This window comes from Pseudoliparis swirei, chromosome 5 (genome assembly GCF_029220125.1).
Source record: "Pseudoliparis swirei isolate HS2019 ecotype Mariana Trench chromosome 5, NWPU_hadal_v1, whole genome shotgun sequence".
Lineage (NCBI taxonomy): Eukaryota > Metazoa > Chordata > Actinopteri > Perciformes > Liparidae > Pseudoliparis > Pseudoliparis swirei.
This window is the reverse complement of record NC_079392.1, coordinates 25,819,147-25,842,876: the sequence shown is the minus strand read 5'-3', so window position 1 is coordinate 25,842,876 and position 23,730 is coordinate 25,819,147. Positions and strand designations below refer to the sequence as shown.

Here is a 23,730-nt window from a genome sequence, read left to right as displayed (position 1 = left end):
ACTTTTAATTCGGACAATACAAATGTAATATCTCTTAACCTTGTGTTGGCCAAACTTTATTTTTTTAAGTAAAAAAATGTCATGCCCGGGAAGTGCACAAAAAAGTGCTTTATAAATCATTCCAGCGGTATTTTTAATCACGTTTGTATACCATAATTAATATTTATTATTTGATTTAAATGTTTAGCCCACATGGAATTTTACTACAGGCGAAGTACCAGAACAACATTGTGGACCTCCCTCCAAAAATAACTGAATGGCCAATTTTGATTTTTCGTCCCATTGTCTGTGCCCTCCGGCGTCAGTTGGTGCGTCACTGACCTCACCAACGTGACGATTCGCTCCACTTCGCACCTGTACGGCGACAAAATCGCCCCATAACGAGTCCTCCAGAGCTAAAATACAAGCCGGTTACACCTACCGCCAACAATCAAGTTGTGATCTCTTGTCTAATTGGTTATAGCCTGGAGGATTTAATTCGTAATTTCCGCCATTTTAAAACAGGCAGTGGTCCTTCTGACCGGAAGTTGATCGAGAGTATAAATTCACGCGCCATCCCCCTTCCATTCTTTTCCGTTATTCGCTGCGTTAGACTGCTGCTCGCTGAAATCACGCATCACCATGTCGGACGAAGGGAAGCTGTTCGTCGGAGGCCTGAGCTTCGACACCAACGAGGAAACCCTCGCCGAGGCCTTCGGCAAGTTCGGCGCCATCGAGAAAGTCGATGTTATCCGCGACAGAGATTCCGGTAACTCCCGCGGCTTCGGCTTCGTGAAATTCGAGAACGTGGAGGACGCCAAAGACGCGCAGGAAGGCATGCACGGCAAAACCCTGGACGGCCGCGCCATCCGCGTGGACGAGGCTGGAAAGGGCGGAGGCGCCCGAGGAGGCTTCGGCGGATCCCGGGGTGGCGGAGGAGGAAGAGGAGGCGGAGGATACGGCGGGAGAGGCGGCGGAGGCGGCTACGACAGCGATAGGAGCTACGGCGACCGAGGCTTCCAGTCCGAGGGGCGGTTTGGCGGCGGAAGCCGAGGAGGCGGCCGCGGCAGCTACTAACCGGCCCGGTGCACCCTGCGTGGACTTTTCAAAGATGCTCCGAGTCGAGAAAAAAAAGGAGTTTAATGTCAAAGTCTGCAGGATAAAAACAAACAAACTGTGCAGAATTATTTACCACATGGGGAAACCGAAAGCAACAGCAAGTCTTCAAAGTCGCCTTCGCAGAATACGAACAGTTTCTTGCGCCGTTAATGTCCGTTAACGTCACCGACTAGCTGCTAAAGTCAAATTTAAGAGTTACGTCTCTCCACAAAGAGGCCGAACGAGTCGGAACAACTCGACTCGCAGACTGAGTGAATCCGGAGTACTGGACTTTCTAGCTACGGTTGCTAGTCCATCGTTCCACGAGGTGCCGCTTTGTATTTTGTCTTTCTGTCTCCTTTGTCTTGCAGGATCCCAGTAGTTTTCATGGGCCAGTCCTTAACATCAATACATGCTCACTGACTGATTTTTGATTTGCACATTTGTTCTGTTATTTGTTTTGGAAATAAATATGCTTTATGACTTTTCAACTAGTCTCGTTTCCAATTTCTGTTTGGTAACGGTACACCGCCGCGCTACACATTAGCCTAGCGGTGGTCCTTTCTGTGGGGCGCGCCCCTCTAGCGGGGCACAGCGGTACTGCAGGTGGGGGCACGGGGCAATGCAGATGTTTTTTTTATTTTATTAAGAACTTTATTGAGAACATCAAATATTACAAAACGTTTTTTTTTTTTCAAATACACGTGACTTAAAATGAGTTCATTCAAATACAAACCGTAAAATGTCGTCTGCTTGGGTGTACATGTATTTACTTGGGCCGTTATCAGTTTGCGCATGCGCGTCTGCTTTGATTCTTGCCGTTTAACATCCTACCTCAGTGAGCTCTGCTTTTCTGCTGCTGCCCTTCAAACCTAAATGCTTGACTGGCCGAATCAAGCCTGTAATAAATTCGACCCGCTGAGACTCTCACATACCTGCACTAACTAGTTATGCACAGGCTGCATGTTTTAAATATAAATGCAGCGTTAAACTGATTGTTTCAGTGCTAAACTGATTAATTGCAGCTGCAATAAGAAATTTTGAGCTTATTTTTGCCACAACTATTTGCAATTTTAACAAAGTAATTGCACATTTAATTTGTTTTTGTTTGGATCACTGGTTTACTTGAAAGCAATTGCAATATTCTTTCTTTTTATAAAGTCACAACATGTTATTTCAATAACAATTCAGCGTGGACCATTTTGTTGTGACATGAACATTTATCTTCCAAAGTTAGGACTAACAAGTTTGAGAACCACTGCATTATACTATCCCGGCTATATGTAGAAATTCCCTCTAAATTATAATGAACCTTCTTAGAAAAAATAAACATTCATTATCTTCGCACCACCATCTTTTATCACTACATGATAATTAGCTGAAGACGTGTTACGGCTTTTAAAATTAAAAGGGTTAAAAGGGTTAAAGTGCACTTTGGTGGCACATTAAATGCAAATAGATGTCATGCAGGACCAGCTCTAGTAATGAGGACATCACATATTCATTTTCTTGATTTTACTTGTATTCTGGGCTTCTTCTAGAACATATTTAAATGCTCTAATGTTCAAATAACACATTATTTTCTTTGGGTGAGTCAGGGTACACCTCTTTTCTAAAGGAATAGCTCTCAAGCTGCGGGTGGAGACACGCAGATGGAGATGTATTTTTAAGGTGCTTTAATGTGATTGGCTCATTGCATCACATGCTCTCTGATCTCAGCAGCCCATAAACAAACAGCTGGTTGTCTCAAACTCTTTCATAAGCGAGTGTGTTTGAGCAACACATTTTCCAACAAGATGTATAAATATATTTTTAAAATAACCGTTTAGAGAACAAATATGAAGTTCACTGGTGACAGTGGTACTTCAGATTCCTCTTCTCCTGCAGCGTGTTGACGTCCTCACAACATTCCCTCTGTCTCGTCCTCCTGTGGATTCATTCAAGACGGTTATCAAGACTAAACTTGTTTTGATAAATATTTTAGTATCAACAATATTCATGTGAAAGTTTTTCTGTTATGACTAATGTGGGTGTGACTAATGTATGTGTGTAACTCTTGTGTGTGTGTGTGACTAGTGTGTATGTGTGTGTGTAACTTTAATGTCTGTGTGTATTGTGGTATTAAGTGCAAGTATTTATTGTAAGTATTTATTTACTTTAGGTAGCTGTGATGTTTCGGGGGCCTGTTGCTGGTCCTCTGGTTGTGGACTCCAGTCTGAGACTCTGTTACCATGGTAACACCAGCGAGTGGGCTACGTTTAAGGTACATTCAAAAGGAAATCATTCAAATCATCAAAGATTAGATAATTTTAATCAGTTTCTGCCGTGGCTTTTCTCGAGTGTGGGATAACTTCTTTTTTTTAAAGACGAGGCTCATCGACTCAAAGTGTTTACTGGAAAATACAAACCTGTTGTTGCGTCATCGGTGATCTCGAACACCTCGAAGGTCCTCTGAGCGCCCACCGCGTCATTGGGCGAACAAACACTCGTCTGAACAAACACTCGTCTGTTTCCAAAAGTATTCACCTGACTTACATGTTGTTGTTGTTGTTGTTGTTGTTGTTGTTGCTGCTGCTCTCGAGTCACCGGATACGTGACGTAGCGCGTGATGTTGACGCAGCAACACCAATACTAAAATAAAGAGTTCACAGTTGAATTCATATCGAGAGCCGCTCCCTCACACACCAGTGAAGAGGCCAGACGGTGGATTTATTTCCCCCATTGACTTGCATTGTAAAAAATATGTCAGCAATTTTTACATGTGATTTAACGTCAAAATGTGCTCCCTTGAAAAGCCCTAATTTAAATCATTAGGTCTTAAAGGTTCTCTGAGTTATTTTGCCCGAGAACAAAAGGGCTGGGCGGCGGAGTTTAAACGCTTCCCTGTTTTAAGAGAAGAACGTTATCCTTTGTTAGTTTACCGGGCGGGGAAATGTGCAGCGTTACAGCAAGTCAAATAAATAAGTGATCAAACAGTAAAAGTATCATGCTTAAGGAAAACATAAATATGGACAAAAACTCAAATGAGATATAATCAGAGTCAATGTTATTATACATTATTGCACAAATGGAAATATGAAATATGAAATGTTTTAGGACTCGGTGCCGCAGCGTGATAGAATAAATATGAAAGTAATGTTCATTTTAAAATGAAGCGTGACTAAGGGAACACACCTGGAGATGATAGACGTAGAAGGTGAAGTTTCTTCCTCACGGCTCCATTATGAGTCGCCTGAGGAAGAGGAAGAGGCAGAAGAGCTGGTCCTGAGGAGAGAAGAAGAAGAAAAACAATAACAGTCACACTTTAACGCCGTGACTGCTGATATCAATGTCCACGGCATTTTATTTTGAAACATGTGCTGGGTAACTGTTTGCTGTTTGTGAAATAAAAGAAAATTAGACAAAATATGAAGAAGTAGAAACATGAATGGTAATAAAGTATTCATTGGACAGTCTGTATGTGTGCATTTATATTTCTTAATTTGATCACTTAAAGAATTGTGAAAGCACATTTATTTTATTTATTTATACAGACAAATATACCATATATTATATATGTATCCCATTATTTTGCCATGTATTAGATCATGATTTTGTATTTAATCATAAACATGTGTTTAATCATCAATGACCAATCACCACAAATAAAACAAACTTATAGGCTAACGCAACCAAAATTACGTTTTATTTTGTACAAATAAAGTTAAATATAAAAAAATAAAATAAAAAGACAAATGACCGGAAGTGGAGAAAACGTTTTTTGGATGTATTCCAGCGCCACTTTTAAATACATTTTAAAACCGTAATTTATATTTATTTAATTCTTTTTATAAATCCCATTTGTGATTTTACTACAGCGGAAGGAGCAGAACAATGTTGTTAAACGCCCCTCATAAAAAATAAAAGCCCAAACTCTCATACATAACACCTCCCGTCGTTATATATGTGCCCTCCCGCGTCGTGTCGGCACTTTCATTTAACTCGGCTTAGTCGCGTGCGTCACTGACCTCACCAACGCGCCGCGCCGCTCCACTTCGCACGCGCTCCTGCGCTAACGGTCGAGCGGCGTTCTGCACGCGCTCCATCGTCCGCAGTCTCAACGAGTCCGGTGAGCTCCTCCAGAGCCAAACGTATAAGCCGGCTTCACCTCCAGGGCGCCGAGGGTCAAGTCGTGTTACCCCTTTTTTATTTTGTATCGGTGAAAGTCGAGTCGTACAGACAACCAGCGTTTTGTTGAATTCTATTCGGCGTTTTTCCGCCATTTTAAACGGCTATCCTTGACCGGATGTAGATTGCGGGTAGCATTCTCTGCCGCACCCCCCCCCCCTCCTTCCATCCAAGACTGCCGTTATTCGCCGCACTGTGCGCGCGTTAGATCCCTGCTCGCTGAAATAACGCATCGCCATGTCGGATGAGGGGAAGCTGTTCGTCGGGGGCTTGAGCTTCGACACCAACGAGGACACTCTCGCCGAGGCGTTCAGCAAGTACGGCGCCATCGAGAAAGTCGACGTGATCCGCGACCGAGAGTCCGGTAACTCTCGCGGCTTCGGCTTCGTGAAGTTCGAGAACGTCGAGGACGCCAAAGACGCGCAGGAGGGCATGCACGGCAAGTCCCTGGACGGCCGCTCCATCCGCGTGGACGAAGCGGGGAAGGGCGGGCGCGCCCGAGGAGGCTTCGGCGGTAGAGAATCGCGAGGCGGCGGAGGCGGGTACAACAGCGATAGGAGCTACGGGGACCGAGGCTTCCAGTCCGAGGGGCGGTTTGGCGGGAACGCGTACAGGAGCGGCGGAGGCGGCGGCGGCGGTAGCGGCGGACGCGACAGCCGCGGCGGGAGCGGTTACTACAGAGGCCGGTCTCACGGTGGATACGAAGACCGCAACTCATCATACAGGGAGGGGTACGACAGCTACACCGGCAACGAGTGACCGACGCGGGGCGACGTTTTCGCGCTCCTCAAACAAAGATGTCCACGCGTTTATTGCCGAGCTTCGTTTTGTAATTGTTTTGTTGTCGCTCGAGCATCTAAAAGAAAAAATGTACACCTAATTTATTTTGTTCATTCATTCCTTTCATAAACAATGTTACGAATTGTCCTCCCAAAAAAAATAGATTATTCTATTTCCTCCAGAGTTATTACGTGGACAGATGAGGATTACCCCCACGCGTACCTGCACGCTCCACTCTAAGGTTCCACTTTTAAAACAGTTCCACCGGACACTGGTTCGAAGTGACACCCCGGCCACAGATTGTTTTCAGAAAGTCAACAGAGTTTTGAGATATGGAATATAATTCTCGATATACGTTCTTATAAATATCAATGCATTCATTCTATTTCCAAAATTAAATGTGTCTTACCTGTACTTTAGGATCATTTGTAGATGCATACAATGGACATTGTTACTGGTGAATATGTATTTATCAATTAACATTTTGACAAGTGAGAATTGAGATGTTTCATCAGAATTGAAGCTAGTTACAAATTATATTTTGTATATATCGACTTGGAATTATAACACTAAGTCAAATTAAAGATGTGTAATGTGATGGTCAATGGTAAAAGTTGACTGGTTTAATAAAGCTCAAGATATCTACAATGATCCAGGATTATGACTTATTAATATCAAGGATTCAACATTGACATCTTTAAATGTAATTGCTGCTAAAATCACAGTAGATATGTTGGCTTGGAATTGTAAAAAGAATATTGTTTAAAGCTATAACCGCCACGGATTACATGTTAAGTGCTGGTATATTTTTGGAATTGTCAAATTCATAAAGACGTGTTTGCTACGTTGCATTTCAGATCACACATGGACAACAAACACCCCCCCCCCCACGCTTTCTATTTATTCAAATGAGGTGAAAAAAGTATTGATGAGCATATCAGTTTATTTGCTGCAGAATGACACGTGATCAGCTTCACACGGTTATTTAAATAAAAGAAAACAGCTCAGAGGAAATACATTAGTTTGGACTGTTTGTGCAATAGTTTAAAAAAAACCAGAGTTCTGGTGATCAGATTTTTTTTGAGTTTCTCTTTTTCACATTTATTACAAAAGTTTATATTTCAAAATATGTACACGCCTCATGTTTAGGTGTATGGCACTTGTAGGCTGACCAGTCAGAGAAAAGGTGTTTAGAAATATGTTTAAAAGGTCTATGAGGGACTCCGGATTATGTTCAGCAGTGCAGAAAATACACAAAAAATAATTTTACAGAAAATGTATCTGAACAGTGAATGTTGACATACGATAAATGTGTCAAGAAAATACATTCACAACGTATGATACTTGTGCTCCTGCTTCTCGAGTTCGCTGGTACTTGTGATGCAGTTTGTCTGTATGTAGTTGTGACACCAGGGGGGGGGGCGAGGTCAGGGGGGGGGAGGGGGTCAGTGTCGGGCGGATTTACAGATTTTGTCGTAGACCTCCGGGAAGGCCTCCTTACAGCCAAGCTCCTCCCTCAGCCGCTGGTACAGCCGGCCGTCAAACATCTCCCAGAACTCCTCTCGGTCCATGTACACGTCTGCATACAGCATCTGGAACCTGCAGGGGGGGGGGGGGGCAGTCGGGTTTTAAATGCTTCAGTGCACCTGAACACGAGGAGCAACGAGGAGTCCAGACTCATTCCACAGTGTGGAGACTTTTAGTGGAGGCGGTGTGATGTGTGTGTGTGTGTATGTGATGGTGTGTGTGTGTGATGTGTGATGGCGGCATCTCCAGAAAACAAATTTAAAAAACGAGGCTCGTCTTCATTGGATTGATATCGAGATGAGATTACGCAACCAGCGGCAATACCGATTCTCCAAAGTCGCATGAGCTCCAGCGATGACGGTCGAGAGTGTTTGTGTGTGGGAGTTTAGTCCGCCTGACTCATTGATCCTTTATCTGACTGAGGTCTACGTTTGAATCAATGACTCTGGAATATCGTTTACCACCCGTGCATCCATATATATATATATACACATGCAGCTTTCCCCATCTGTCAAATTTAAGTCTAGATCAATATCTATGATTTTCTCTTGCCCGGTGTGTTCCCAACCTGGGGTCAGAGGTCACCTTGACAGGTTTCATGTTGTGCTCAGTGTCAGATGATGAAGATAAACATCAGGCTGCCCTAATAAGATCAATATTACCTCATTTATTAGAGCTGGAGTCCAGCGTAGGGTCCCGTTCAAACATTGTTATTAAAAATATACAAAAAGAAACAACATCATCATCTGAGACTCACCCGTGCACGTCCCTCACGAACTTCTCTAGCTGGCGCGTGGACGCCTTGGCGTCAAAGTTTTTGACCTTGGGCTCTCCATAGGCGCCGATGTCCACGTACAGCTCCGCCTCCTGACCTTTGGGGTGGACCATGCCTCGGCCCGGGGGCAGCAGGAAGGGACACAGCCACAGAGGGTACACCTGAAACACAACAGGGGGGGGGGGGGTTCAGACAGCCCATAAACCAGTAAGTAAAAAGGGTTACGGGGGGGGGGGGGGGGGGGGGGTCATCCTACGTAGATGTCCTGGTGGAAGTGCGTGATGGCCGCCTGCAGGTCCTTCATGGGGACCAGCATGTCCTGGACCACGTGGTGCTGCTCGTAGAGCCTCCGGATGGTTTCTCCCTGCGTGAGCTTCAGCAGGGCGATCTTGGGAGGAACCATCCAGCCGAACAGCCAGCGGAACACCGGGTTGTTCCCGAAGGGGATGATGTCCTGGAGGAGGAGGAGGAGGTAAAGCGGCGTCCCATGATGCATTGTGCTGCAACGATCAAATCAGTTAGCGGAAACAATGATGGAAGAAGTCGGCGTTCGACGCAACTTTGAATTTCATTAGCAATTGAATTAAAACGCCGAATATGAAAATATGTTATATAAATACAATTAATAGAATTACAAATATTTTTACTTTGAAAAAAATCTCATATGTGTGTATATGTGGTTAAAATGTGGTTAGAATGTCCAGGAAATAATTTGAATTGCTGCAACATCAACAGATCCTCAATACGCACATGAGTCATACGTCTAGATATTAGGAAGTGACTCAATGTTAAACCTCAAACGATCAATATTTACAAATCATGGCGTCGAGTTCACAAAATAAAACTCTTTTTTCTTTAGATGTGTTTTTAAAGAGGAAGGCCTCATATATTTAATAAAAATAAAAAATAATAATGTGAAAATACTTTATTATATGAAATTGAAGATTTAGCGCCCTTTCTTCTCACACAAATATTTATATAAATATCTTGACATTTAAGAATTACAATAGCCTGAATCATTCCTTAATTTAATATAAAATGTGTCACTAAGGTCAAAATAAATAAGCCGCCAATACAATCCAGTTACACTTCTCTTATCGTCCAGCAGGGGGCGGCCACAACCTTCCAAAAGGTCTCCACATTAGACAATAAACGTCCGACAATAATCAAAAATTGTCTCTGGTAATCAAATTAGCGCTCCGCCCCGTTTCCATCGGCCTTCTTCCTCGTCTACAGAACAAAAAACTCTGAAGAAACCCAAAAGAGAGACGGCCCCTGAAGGCACCATCTGCCACACCAGCCCTATGCATAATTCATCGCAGCACTTACTGTTACAGAAGACAAGAGGATGCCGAGCCCTTCTCACTAATGGATGTGTGTGTGTGTGTGTGTGTGTGTGTGTGTGTGTGTGAAAGAGCATTAGAGTGTAATAAAGAGAAGTGAGCAAGGAGATGATGACAAGCTCATATCTGGCAGAAATGTGCAGGACCTTAATGTAACTGAAGAAAACCGCCTCCGTGTGTGTGTGTGTGTGTGTGTACCTGCATCTCCCAGAAGATGCTGCGTGTGTGCCGGTGGTAGTACTGCCTCAGGGGGATGTACTCGACGCCGTTGCGGTCGCCCTTCAGGTATCCCTCCACGTGTTTGAAGAACCAGGGTTTGAAGTGGAGCCCGATTCTGTTGATCTGACACCAGAGAGGTCAAAAGGTCACTTTGGGGTCATTCCCCCCCCCTGCCTAATCCTCCCACGTGTTCTGTTTAAAAACCTTGTCGGGCTCGGCGTGGTCCGTCATGGTGCCCGTCATGACCACGGCGGCGTCGCGGCCGTACTGGAGGCCCTCCACGAACGTGTTCTGCTTGTTCTGCGACGCCTCGGTGAAGCGCCGGCAGATGTTCTCCAGGCCCCGGACCGGCTCGTAGCGCAGCTTCACCCAGGCTTTGGCGGGGACTATCTTCACCTCGGCCGCCACCAGGAACCCCAGGGTGCCACAGGACCACGGCACGGCGTGGAACAGGTCCGAGTTCTCCTCCTGAGGGGAAGAAGAAGACGGATATGCTAATGTGGTCTCGGCCTTCTGGGTTTCTAACATCCGTCTCTCTGTGACCACGTGGCCGAGGCAACCGACCATTAGCCCACCTCACGGCGTTTCCTCTCCTCCGCAAGGAGACCACTCCTTTTGCTTACTGGATGAGACCATTACGCAACATTGGACTGCAACTCTGGGACTCGCATCGAGTTTAACCAAGTCTGGCTCGCCTTCACATTTCGGAAATCATAAGTGACGGCCGTGGGGTCAGAGAATAAAAAGATAGGCGAGGTGGGTTTTTGAGTCAGGTCATTAAAACTCTTACCACTCCTCTTGTATAGAAGTCTAAACTTCATGTGTTAAAGCTGCATTCTCTCTCCTGACCACCAGGGGCTCCTCTGGTTGTATAGAAGTCTAAACTTCATGTGTTAAAGCTGCATTCTCTCTCCTGACCACCAGGGGCTCCTCTGGTTGTATAGAAGTCTATGCTTCATGTGTTAAAGCTGCATTCTCTCTCCTGACCACCAGGGGACTCCTCTGGTTGTATAGAAGTCTATGCTTCATGTGTTAAAGCTGCATTCTCTCTCCTGACCACCAGGGGGCTCCTCTGGTTGTATAGAAGTATATATATAGTGACTCTACTTCTCTTGATGTATTCCCTCAGTAAACATTGTAAACATGAGTTCATGTCTCAGTCTCTAGTTTCAAGTCTTCTTCTATACAGCACGATGTCATCATTTATACTTTATGGTCATTTAGAGTCACACAGACAATAGAGCAGGGGACGCTTTAGGGGCGGAGCTACAAGGTGATTGGTCGTTGCCCAATCTGGGAGTCGTCTGTGTTTTCGTATCAGTGTGATTTTAGTTCATGAGTTTATTTTAACCTTTTTGGTCACTTCTTGTTGGAAAAAAAAGAAAGATGGCGGCGGCCAAAACGCCCAGACGTTGCTTCTCAACAACCCGGAAGCTGTCCAGTCGGTAACATTTAGAAGCTCTCGACTCAAACAGAAAGCAGCTGTTCCGTAAACATCTGCGACGGGTTTAGTTTATTTCTCCCTTATCGATTTTTGCCAATTCAAATTGTACGGCCACATTAATATTTTAAAGCTCGAGTTGGGGACATGGGGGACGGTGGCGTTGCCGTGACGATACTCACCTCGGTGCAGCGCACCAAGCCGCCGTCGGCTAGGACCAGTTCGAAGGCGACGCAGATGTGCTGGAACAGCCCGTAGATGTGAGAGGACGACTCGATGCCTGTGCCCATCACCAGGCCACCTGGGGGGGGGGGGGGGGAGTAAAGATCTGCAATTCAATACGTCTTTTCAAGGTGGGCAAACACACACACACACACACAGGAGATGAGTGAGTGTATGTGCCTGCTTGGACATGGGGATAAATGAAAGCACCGCTGCCTGATGGGAAAACATTAGATTTGCTGATGCGCAATTTATGGCATCAGGGAATCCATTATGAAACCCGATCCAAGGGGGGAGGGGGGGGTGGGGGGGTGCTTGCCATTTCCTCCCAGTTCCATCGCCTCCTGAGCTACAACATCAATCCTCTAACATGATTAGAGAAGTCGCCGGGGCTCTAAACAGGATACGGGGATGATGATGGGAGGAGATGGAGGATCAGGGGGAGCTGTGGAAATCATCGTCTCTATGGGGGGGGGCACAGATGATGCCACTAACACAGCGACGTACCCACGGTGAGGTCATCCAGCTCGGGCAGCACCGGCAGCGTCCAGCCAATGGAGGTGAGGAGGGCGGTCACCTGACCCATGTTGGCCAGCGGCTCGACCCTCACCACCTTAAAACAAACAAGAACGAGCTCAGTGAGCGAAGGCCGGCGATCCGGGACGGCGCCAGACGCACGCCAACGGGAAACCGGCTTCATGCCCATGCTGGTTTTATGCTTCTGTCACAGATGTTATTAGTGACAAGAGGTCAAAGGTCGACGTCTGAGAACACGACGTCCCCGTGAACAGGAGTCCATGTGGACAGAGGTGCAATACAAATACGTTTATTTATTATTTTTTAGGTTAAATGTTATTTCACAAGTTTCAAAAAGTGTCCCCCAATTTATTTTGAAATGCCCCTGGGTTTCAGTCCGTTGGGTAAACATAAAAAATACCCCCTAAAAAATATGTAAATGTCCTCCCTGGTTAGCATGCTAACATGCTAACAGTTAGCAGGTGTAATGTTTACCATGTTCGTTAACTTACTTTAATGAGTTAGCAAGCATGCTAACAGTTAGCAGGTGTAATGTTTACCATGTTCGTTAACTTACTTTAATGAGTTAGCAAGCATGCTAACATGCTAACAGTTAGCAGGTGTAATGTTTACCATGTTCGTTAACTTACTTTAATGAGTTAGCAAGCATGCTAATGTAACATAGTCAATCTGGTCTGCATTAAATCCAGCTAAAATTGAATTTACGCCACCTGCTGTGGTTAAGGTGCACTTGCAGTTCATAACAAGACGCAAGGGATTGTGGGGGATCCCCAGAGTGACTCGGGACTCCCCAAGAGGTAACGTCTGTCTGATCGGGTCTGTGGGCTATATCGGGGTAATAGATGGGAATAGTGAATGAAAAGTGAGCTGGCTTTATTTGTTTGTTTAGTAATTGTCTTAAATTGTATTTGTCATGTTTTCATTAGGTTATGTATTTGTTACCTTCGCATTGAAAATGCCGGAAGGTTATGTTTTGATCGCCGTGTATTTATTTATTTATTTGTATGCGTGTTATTCGCAAATCTCATAAAGTATTGAACCGAATCGCATGAAATTTGGTGGGATGATTGGTTATTATCCGGGGACCATTTGATTAGATTTTGGGATCAATCGGGTCAAAGGTCAAACTCTTTTTTTACCATAGCACGATACATTTTTGTCCAATTGGCATGCAACTAATGCCAAAATGTTCATAATTCAATGCCCAATCTTGTGATATGCGAAGGTATGCGCTCTACCGAGTGCCCATTCTAGTTTCATATGTTTCGTCGCCAGTCATAAATGTTAATCGTAGCTCACCTAGCTAACACGAACGTGGCTCCGTCTCTCTAGAGCGGAGCACGCGCCGTTGCTCACAGGAACTGACGACGTACTCTGTCCCTTTTGTATGAATGCAGGTATGTTATGGTGTGTTGTTCTTATGAGTGAGTTGTTATTTTTACTTTGTTATTGAATTGTTGTAAATATGAATAATTAATTAGTTAAGAAAGACAGTGTAAATCCACTATACGATCACTTTTTGTTTTGTTCACTGTTTTGTATATTATTGAATGTGACTGTATTTAAATGGGTAAAGAGTGACTCGGGATTCCCCAAGAGAGCGGAGCACGCGCCGTTGCCCACAGGAGCTGACGACGTCCTCTGTCCCTTTTGTATGAATGCAGAATAAACAGTTGCTACCAGCCTGCCCAGCTCCAGGGAGCTTCATTGACCAGGAGACATCTCACAGGGGTTACATTGGTGCCGTGACTCGTCCATGACTACGCCGGACCGGGCAGATGTCTTCTCACCACTGCATCGATCTGGAGCTGTGATTCCTTCTTCTGCGTATCTGACATTCAGGTTTATTTAGCGAACAGTCATATTCCCTTGAGACTGTATGTGAATGTGTCTTGAGTGTGTATTTTGCTATCAAATATGAATCATAACACATTTGGTACCGCTGAAATGACTCCTATCAGTTTTGGGAGGGGTAGGGGACTGCGTGTTACACCTGTTCCATTTTCACGAGGTGACCACCAGGTGGGGGATAAAACAGCTTTTGGTGTGGATTTGGTTCACAGTCCTTTCAGAAGTAGGGAAGTAGTGACACCTCAGAGTCAGCCAATAGTTGAGTTAGATCCACCACAGTGCGCTAGTACATCAGTTCCAGACACTCCCCCTGATGAGGTCAGACTAGCTGACCAAATGAGCACTATTGTGCAGCAGATAGGCCAGCAGCTAGCTGATAGCATTATGTTACGCCTAAACACATCAAGCCCTCCAGCTTCTGTCCCTACAACTCATGAAGAAACATGCCCAAAGAAAGACTGCAGCCGCACACTGGATCTCTCCCAAGTCCAGCTGGTAACTCTGAGTGAAGCACCCACCTGTATTCCGAGGGGAGAGTTCAGATACGCTGGCTTTTGACGAATGGGAGGAAACAATGAGAAACTACATCAGAAAGAGTGGCATTCAGCTCGAGAACCACGCTGAGGAAATTCTCATCCACCTGAGAGGCAGAGCAAAGGACGTTGTGAAATTTGGAATAAGGAACGGTGAAGTTGATGTCCAGCATAACCCACAGGCCATCTATGGACTCCTGCGTAGACATTTCAGTGCAAGCCATTGTTCCACTGTGCCTTTAGCTGACTTTTATTTGACCATGCCAAAAGAACAGGAGGATCCATATGAGTATTGGCTCAGACTGAACCGAGCTGCTGATGTTGCTGCATGTAGTCTTGAAGAGCAAGGGAAAAGGTTTGACAACCCCAGTGTTGAAATCACACGTATGTTTATCAGACACTGCCCCAGTAAAGATCTAGCTCTTACCTTTAGGTCCAAGACAATGGATAAATGGTCAGCTCGTGAAGTTCAGGAAGTGTTGGATGAATACCATCTGGAGAAGGGATTCAGGTCTTTTACAGTGGGGAGTAGCAGAATCGACATGAATAAAGTGGAGGTTAGTGCTAATGCTAATTTAGTTTCAGACGTTCCCGAACAGAAAAGTGCTGCAAGTCAGGAGAGCTCTACTCTGGAGAGGTTAATTGGAATGCTAGAAAAAGTGTTGCTCCAGGGCCCAGGTCATGCCCAAGCCAACAGAAAGCCACATTCCAACAACAGGCTTCCAAGAGTTGAGGGATTAAACGACATGCCATGTTCCATATGTAAAGACGTCTCTCACACTGCCTTCACTCACTGTCGAGAGAACAGGCTCTGTTTCCTGTGTCACTCCCCTGGCCATCCAAGACGCGACTGTCCAGAGGGAAGACGTCCTTCTGCCTACGCTCAGCAGGGAAACTGAATGATCTGTGCGCAGGGGAGGACAGTGCAGATCAAGAGAGTAAGCCTCCCACTTTGGATTTTACAGACATTGATGATTATGAATCATTGTGTCACACCTACAGCAGCATAGTGCCATCACAAAAAACACTGATTGTGCAAGGCTTGCAGAGACTCTCAAAGACTGACAGTCTATTCTACACGGATGTGACGACTGATGGGGGACATGTCCTCAGAGCATTAGTAGACAGTGGATCTATGGCATGCACTATAAGTGAGACGTCTGCCACAAAACTTTCACAGTCCAACATTGAAAAGAAATCAGCTGAGGACTTTGTCATTGTTGGTTGTGGGGGTCACCTTGTCACACCTTCTGCCATGTATGACCTCACTGCATCAGTTTATGGCTATAAGGTGATCATTCCTGTTCTAGTTGTGCCAGGCCAAACTGATGAGATGATTCTGGGCAGCAACGCCATCAAGTGGCTCATTCCACAGATAAAACAGACTGTTAGTGGCCAAAAGATCACGTCTCCAGCAAACAGTGCTCCAAATGAGGAGTTGTCTCATTTAGCATCCCTGCTGTCCCACTCGGATGAATGGAAAGGCGATGCAATGCCAAACAGAATCGGTACGGCCAAACTCAAAAGATGTGTCACTTTACAGCCGATGTCTGAGCATTTAGTGTGGGCTAAACTGCCTGCATCTGACATCTCTGCAGTGGGGAGTACAGTCCTCATCGAACCCACTCAGTCCAAAGCCAGACCTGCGCACATTTTGGTGGGGAGAGTTGTCACATCTTTGTGGGGAGACGGCTGGGTTCCAGTTAAAATTGTAAATCCTACTGAGAAGCCCCTCACCATTAGAAGAAATGCAAAGGTCGCAGATGTTTCCCCCTGTCTTTCTGTGCAGGACTTACCTGAACCAGAGCGTATTCGATCCAGTGCGCAATACACACAGAGATCACCACATGCACCAAGATCGGAAGAGGAGATATCGCGCATTCTTAGTGACATGGGCCTGCAGGATGTGGACCTCTCATCTTGTGAAGTTTCCCTTGAGTGGAAGGATAAGCTTCTGCAACTCATTGAGCAGTATGAGTCAACATTTTCAAGACATAAAATGGACTGTGGTGAGGCGGCGGATTTTGTCCACAGAATCCGCTTAGTGGATGACAAACCCTTCAGATTTCCATACAGACGGGTCCCACCGTGCCATTATGACAAGCTTCGTACAGCTCTGAATGAGATGGAGGAATTAGGGATAATTCGGAAATCTCAGAGTGAGTATTCATCTCCCCTCGTCCTGGTTGTCAAGCTGACTGGGGATCTTCGCATCTGCAATGACTTCAGGTGGTTGAATGCAAGAACAGTGAAAGACGCACATCCATTGCCTCATCAGACAGACTCCCTTGCTGCACTTGGTGGCAATGTGTTCTTCTCAACAATGGACCTCACATCAGGGTTCTACAATGTCAGAATGCACGAGGACCACAAGAAATACACAGCATTTTCCTCCCCGTTTGGTCTCCATGAGTACAACAGGATGCCCCAGGGCCTGACAAACAGCCCTGCCACTTTCATGCGAATGATGATGTCCATCTTTGGCGATCAGAACTTCACAAGCCTGTTGTGTTATCTGGATGACCTTATGGTTTTTGCTGCATCAGAACAGGTTGCTCTTGAGCGTCTGCAGATGGTGTTCTCCCGCCTTGCTGCTAACAACTTGAAGCTCTCGCCTAAGAAGTGTCACTTTCTTCGTAGGTCTGTCAAGTTTCTGGGACACATATGTGGAGATGGTGTTCAAACTGATCCAAGTAAAGTGCAGGCCATAAATGATGTGCAGGAAGCTGACCTGATGGATTCTGATGGAAAAACACTGTGTGCTAAGAAAATCAGATCTTTCTTGGGAATGGTTCTCTACTACCATCATTTTATTGAGGGATGTTCAGCTAAAGCCAATCCACTATTCAACCTTGTGGCTGAGCCTGCCACACCAAACAAAAGAGGAAGAGGACATAAACCAAAATTCAAAAAAGGCCATGTTAAACTTTCCACGACCGACTGGACTGATGAGTGCAAGGAAGCTTTCAGATCTTTGAAACATGAGCTTGTGCAGAGTGTCACATTGGCCCATCCAGATTTTGATGCACCATTCATCCTCGCTATAGACGCGTCTTTTGATGGTCTCAGAGCTGTACTCTCACAGTTGCCTCCTGATGGAAAGATTGCCAGACCGGTGGCATTTGCCAGCAAGACACTGTCACACTCCCAGCTGAATTATCCAGCACATCGGCTGGAATTTCTCGCTCTTAAATGGGCAGTCTGTGACAAATTTAGCCATTGGCTAAAAGGGCGATGCTTCTCAGTCTGGACAGATAACAATCCATTGACATACATCTTGACGAAGCCTAGGCTAGATGCATGTGAACAAAGATGGGTTTCAAAGCTTGCAGCATACAGTTTTGACCTAAACTATGTCCCTGGCCCAAAGAATGTGGTTGCTGATGCACTGAGTAGGGAGCCATTTGTCCAGTCATGCATAGGCCATCGTCTGGTAACTGAACCGTATGCCTTCTTACTCAACCATGTAAATGGAATGGTGGATAGGACAGTACAAGATGCATTCAGATGTACTGTTAACTGCCAATTGGTTGTGGATCAGTCCGAGGAGGGAGCTACTGTCACTCCATCTCCTCCTCAGGGATCCCTGTCTTCACAAGATGTCTCGGCTGTGTTGGATGCACACGACTCCGGAGGTGTCAGTCAAGTGAGAGGCACAGGACCGGCGAGTCTCCAGCTTGCGGATGTCAACCAAATTGATTCAATACCAAAAAGTGAACTGGTTAATCTGCAAGAGCAGGATGATGTCTTAAGCAGAGCTTTCTTTTACGTCCAGCGTCGCAGGAGGCCCTCCAGACGTGAGCGTGCTGGTGAGTCTCGTGCGGTGATGAGACTGCTGAGACGATGGCCGAAGCTCTCCATAAAGGATGGCATCTTGTACAAGGTGAAGAAAGACCGACAAATGAACATGACAATTCACCAGGTTGTTGTTCCAGACTCTCTGAAGGCCCAAGTCCTCCATGGCCTCCACGACGCATCTGGTCATCAAGGGCAAGCACGCACACTTTCTCTCGCCAGGCAGAGGTTCTTTTGGATCGGGATGGAACGTGACATCACTGATCACGTGAGAAACTGCTTCCGCTGTGTGGTTGGAAAGACACCAGAGCCTAATGGACGTGCTCCTCTTGAGAGCATTTGCACCTCTGAATCAATGGAACTCGTGTGTCTTGACTTTTGGACTGCTGAGCAGACAGACAAGAAGAGTGTTGATGTTTTAGTCGTCACAGATCACTTTTCCAAAATGGCACACGCATTCCCATGTCAAAACCAGTCAGCGAAGCAGGTTGCCCATCGTCTATGGAATGACTTTTTCTGCATATATGGTTTCCCTAAACGTATCCATTCGGATCAAGGAGCCAACTTTGAGAGTCATCTCATCAAAGAGCTCCTGGAGATGGCTGGCATTCAAAAGTCACATACCACTCCATACCATCCAATGGGGAATGGAGTTGTCGAGCAATACAACAGGACTCTTGGTAACATGATAAGAGCTTTACCGCCCCAGTCCAAAGCCAGGTGGCCACAAATGCTTGAGATGCTGACGTTCTGCTACAACTGCACTGAACACGAGACAACAGGTTTTGCGCCTTTCTTCCTGATGTTTGGGAGGATTCCGCGTCTGCCTGTTGATGTTATGTTCCAGCATGCCCTCCCAAATGGTGCTGTAGTTGACCACCATGAGTTTGTCTCTCGCTTGAAACGTGACCTGTCTGAAGCTGCACGCATTGCCCGGCTGAACAGTCGGACAGAACAGACTCGGCAGGCAAAGAACTACAACCGCAAAGCAAAGGGTCACCCTCACTGTTGGTGACAGAGTCTTGCTTGCAAATCGCGGTGAGAGAGGCAAGAGGAAAATTGCAGACAAATGGGAATCCACAGTCTATGAAGTGACATCCGTGAGGCCTGGAATCAATGTGTAAAGCATCAGAGATCCTGTGACATCCAAAGAAAAGGTTGTTCATAGAAACCTCCTACTACCTGTGAGTTTTCTCCCTATGGGAGGTGATGACGTCTTGGATTCAAGCTGCTCTTCAGTAGCTGGCAGTGAACAGTGTGAACCAGTGGTTCCTGATGACGTACAGGACAGGATGACAAAGACGATCGACTGGCTCCGACAAATGGATGATGCAAGTGCTAGGGACGCCACTGCCAGCCAAACCGATTGTTCTTCTGTTGTTGCTGTGAGTACTCCACCTTCAGAGACTGAAATGACTGTCGTCCCACATGCTATGTATGAGGTTTTGAATACCTCGGATTCGTCAGTACAAGCTGCACAGTTGCCTTCCCCTGAGCCCCTTGCTGACGGTGTGGTGTCCCAGGATGCACCCTCCCAGCCTTCAGCAGAGGAAGCTCTACAGATCTCCCCTAAACAGGCAAATGACACACAGCTAGGTGCACTGACACAGGACCAAGTAGTCTGTGCACAGCCGCCTCCACTTTGCACGAGGGCAGGTAGAACTGTAAAACCCCCAGTTCGGCTCATTTGTGAAATGAACGAACAGATTGTAGATGACTCCGAGTCATCAGTTGATTCTTTGTTTTCTTTTGTGAGGAATATGTTTTCTGGGTAAAATTCAGACTAGCTTGAGAAGTTTCAAACTTAACTGAGGTATCTTACAGTTGTCTGTCATAGAGCAATGTTTACAAAATGAGAGGTGTACACGGCATCTTTTGGGTCTCTGTTGGTAAGGGGATTGGCCAATCCTTTGCTGACTTATTTCTAATTGAAAAGTTTTGAACTGACTTGAACTGGTTTTGCTCTTGTGGCTAAACAACTGTAAATTGTTTTTTCTTTGTAGATAGTATCTTTTGTGTTTTTCTCATTTAATGTGCCCCAATTTAGCAGAATTTAAGAGGGGTGTATGTAACAGTCAATCTGGTCTGCATTAAATCCAGCTAAAATGGAATTTACGCCACCTGCTGTGGTTAAGGTGCACTTGCAGTTCATAACAAGACGCAAGGGATTGTGGGGGATCCCCAGAGTGACTCGGGACTCCCCAAGAGGTCACGTCTGTCTGATCGGGTCTGTGGGCTATATCGGGGTAATAGATGGGAATAGTGAATGAAAAGTGAGCTGGCTTTATTTGTTTGTTTAGTAATTGTCTTAAATTGTGTTCGTCATGTTTTCATTGGGTTATGTATTTGTTTCATATGTTTCGTCGCCAGTCATTAATGTTAATCGTAGCTCATCTAGCTAACACGAACGTGGCTCCGTCTCTCTAGAGCGGAGCACGCGCCGTTGCTCACAGGAACTGACGACGTACTCTGTCCCTTTTGTATGAATGCAGGTATGTTATGGTGTGTTGTTCTTATGAGTGAGTTGTTATTACTTTGTTATTGAATTGTTGTAAATATGAATAATTAATTAGTTAAGAAAGACAGTGTAAATCCACTATACGATCACTTTTTGTTTTGTATATTATTGAATGTGACTGTATTTAAATGGGTAAAGAGTGACTCGGGATTCCCCAAGAGAGCGGAGCGACGTCCTCTGTCCCTTTTGTATGAATGCAGAATAAACAGTTGCTACCAGCCTGCCCAGCTCCAGGGAGATTCATTGACCAGGAGACTTCTCACAGGGGTTACACTAACATGCTAACAGTTAGCAGGTGTAATGTTTACTATGTTCGTTAACTTACTTTAATCTGTTAGCAAGCATGCTAACATGCTCACAATGCAAATAGCAGATGGTTAGCGGGTGTAATGTTTACTATGTTCGCTAACTTAGCTCAGCGTGCTAACGTGCTAAAGTGAGCGAATGACCCCGCAGCACGGAGCCGGGGCCGACTCCTCCCACCTGCCTCTCGGTGTCCACCTCCAGGATGTCCATCATGTTGATCATGATGTTCTTGTGGGTCTTCTTGTACTTCCCCACCCGGAGGGACACGGTGAGCCAGCCGGGCCGACCCGTGCACATGTGCGTCTTCCCGCCGTCCTTCTTCCACTGGCGCACCTGACAGGTGGGACAAAGGGCGAGAAGACGACAGCGACTCTTATTTTACGGCTCGTTTAAAACCCCTCAAAGTATATTTTGGCGAGCGCATGTGGGTCCTTCTTCTCGACGCCTCATCGACTCGACGCTCTCGGGCCGAGGATCAGATTGATTTACCTCTACATCAAGATTCCTCTCCTTCTAGGAATCAAGGTGTTAGGTGTCTGTCTGGTCTCCTAGGGCCTTCTCACAATTACAGTCAGCATTTTGTCAGATTGTCTAAATTTGCGTAGATTTTAACTCTACGACAGCACAACGTTGGGAGAAAATTGAGGGCAAAAGTGCTGCATGACATCATAATAATGGCCCAATTTATGAAACACACAAGTAGCTTCACTTGTTTTGTCGTTTTTTGGTGATCAATTAACATCCAGGTGAAACTTTTACGACACAATCTTATCTATTTTGTGCCTGGAAAGCAAAACGTTGAATAAAAAAAGCAGGTAGATAAGAGAGTAGATAGGAAAACACCTGTGTAATAATTAATTTAAAAAAGCAACACACTCAAAAGTTGTTTGGACTATTTCACGTAGTTTAAAAACCATCACGGTGAGTTGTCCACTACCCATAATGCTTTGCAAACCTGAAAACTTCTCATTCTATTTATGGTATACGTGTCATATAGACCAGGGATAGAGGTAACTTAAAAAAACATTCTATGAATGGGAAGTCAGGGGTCAGTCCAGAAAGGTAGCTGTGCGCGCGCGCACACACACACACAGACACGGGCACACACAGACACCTGTAAGAGTCAATATCACACAGGTGACCATGACGCCGGTGCCGGTGGCTCACCTGTCGCTGGATGTCTCGCACGCGCTCGTCGTGCAGCTTTGGCGCGGAGCACATTTTGAAGATGAGCCACGCGCGCGCAGAGTAGTACACGTCGAACACGACGGACAGCGGCAGCAGGAACAGACACACGAAGATCCACCGCTGGTGGACGATGACGTACTCGAGACCCTTGATTTTGACCCACAGCAGCAACGTGACGACCGCGCCGGCTAAACACAGCAGCGGATCCATGGCGGATGGACGTGGGGGGGCGGGGGAGGGGGTTCCGCTGTCCGGACCGAGAGCACCGCGCGGGCTCTTTTGTATTTTAGTTATATTTTGTGAGGATAACTCCCGCCGAGCCCCGGGACATCGATTTATCTCCTGGTGGCCTCTTCACCGCGATAGGTGAACGTTTCCTAGGCGGCGGGTCCGGCCCCCTCCTCCGGCTTTCGCCGCTGATTGGTCAAAACCGCTGGCGAGGGCGGGAGCGAGCAATACACGCGTCGCGCTCATTGGTCAAGCGAGTGACTGTTGGGGATGCTAGAGCGGTGGGTGAACCAATCAGGAGGCAGAGAGGCTGTCACACCATGGCACTGTTACAAACCGGTGACCGCGTCAGTCAACCTGGGTTCAAGCTCCTCTATCCAGTGGATAAATAACTAATTAAACATCGTGAGGTTGAATTAGTTATTTATCTGTCTGTTCCCCACAACTGGGAATATTATTAGGATCACTCATAAGTTTTTAATATATTATATCAGATTTTGCTGTGTTACTATTTTCAATATCAAAGTGTAACATGCTGACTCTCATCCAACTTCATTTGTTATGTGTGTGTGTGCGTGTGTGTGTGTATGTGCACATATACATTTGACTCCCAATGTCATATATATAGTATATATACATAAAAAAACACCAATGACCATCAATACAAAATTAAAAAATGTAATTTGAATGAAATGAAAAATCAAGCAAATAAATAGAATAATAAAAAATAAAAAAATAAAGTGAAAAATTAAATAAAGTGGCTCCATATTTTATATGAAGCCATTATACAAGCAGTTGTATGGATTTGTGTCATGTTTATTTATTATTTATTTTTCTTACGACATTTATTAGTCTTGACCTTTGACCTCCAACTAAAGTCTGAGTTTTGTGAAAAATTACCTCTAGACATCGACGAGGACGGGACCCACAGAAAGAGAATCACACCCGATAAGGGTATTAAATACAATAAAATAAAAAAATAGAATTTACTCATAAAATGTCACTATTATAATTTTCTTGTAATTGTCAGAGGTAAACTCTTCGGATCAAATTCCTAAACATGACCTCAGTGACCTCTGCCGCTATAGATCCTGATTCATCTCCTTCAAAACGATGTCTTTCAAGTTTACATAGCATAATACAAATTATTCCAATAAAAAAACTTACAAATAAAACAGTCAAATCAGCGATATTATGATGAAGAATGTGCAGGCTTTGCCAAA

At 45.4% G+C, this 23,730-nt stretch overlaps 3 protein-coding genes across 3 annotated transcripts; 2 read left to right on the top strand and 1 right to left on the bottom strand.

Annotated features, from left to right (window-relative positions):
* Nucleotides 1–584: 584 nt before the first annotated feature.
* Nucleotides 585–1,568, top strand: LOC130194515 (cold-inducible RNA-binding protein A-like). The gene has a single exon (XM_056415608.1). It carries the CDS (start codon nucleotides 622–624, stop codon nucleotides 1,054–1,056), a length of 435 nt encoding a protein of 144 aa, XP_056271583.1. The 5' UTR covers nucleotides 585–621; the 3' UTR covers nucleotides 1,057–1,568.
* A 3,516-nt stretch (nucleotides 1,569–5,084) lies between these two features.
* LOC130194510 (cold-inducible RNA-binding protein A-like) lies at nucleotides 5,085–6,675 on the top strand. The gene has a single exon (XM_056415603.1). The coding sequence runs from the start codon at nucleotides 5,482–5,484 to the stop codon at nucleotides 6,001–6,003; it is 522 nt and encodes a 173-aa protein (XP_056271578.1). The 5' UTR covers nucleotides 5,085–5,481; the 3' UTR covers nucleotides 6,004–6,675.
* Nucleotides 6,676–6,949: 274 nt separating this feature from the next.
* Nucleotides 6,950–22,661, bottom strand: dhcr24 (24-dehydrocholesterol reductase). The gene is made up of 9 exons (XM_056415536.1): nucleotides 22,259–22,661; nucleotides 21,269–21,424; nucleotides 12,059–12,164; nucleotides 11,512–11,630; nucleotides 10,093–10,356; nucleotides 9,868–10,011; nucleotides 8,583–8,780; nucleotides 8,309–8,487; nucleotides 6,950–7,623 (listed from the first exon to the last, which is right to left on the bottom strand). The coding sequence occupies exons 1-9, from the start codon at nucleotides 22,487–22,489 to the stop codon at nucleotides 7,470–7,472; spliced, it is 1,551 nt and encodes a 516-aa protein (XP_056271511.1). The 5' UTR covers nucleotides 22,490–22,661; the 3' UTR covers nucleotides 6,950–7,469.
* Nucleotides 22,662–23,730: the final 1,069 nt, after the last annotated feature.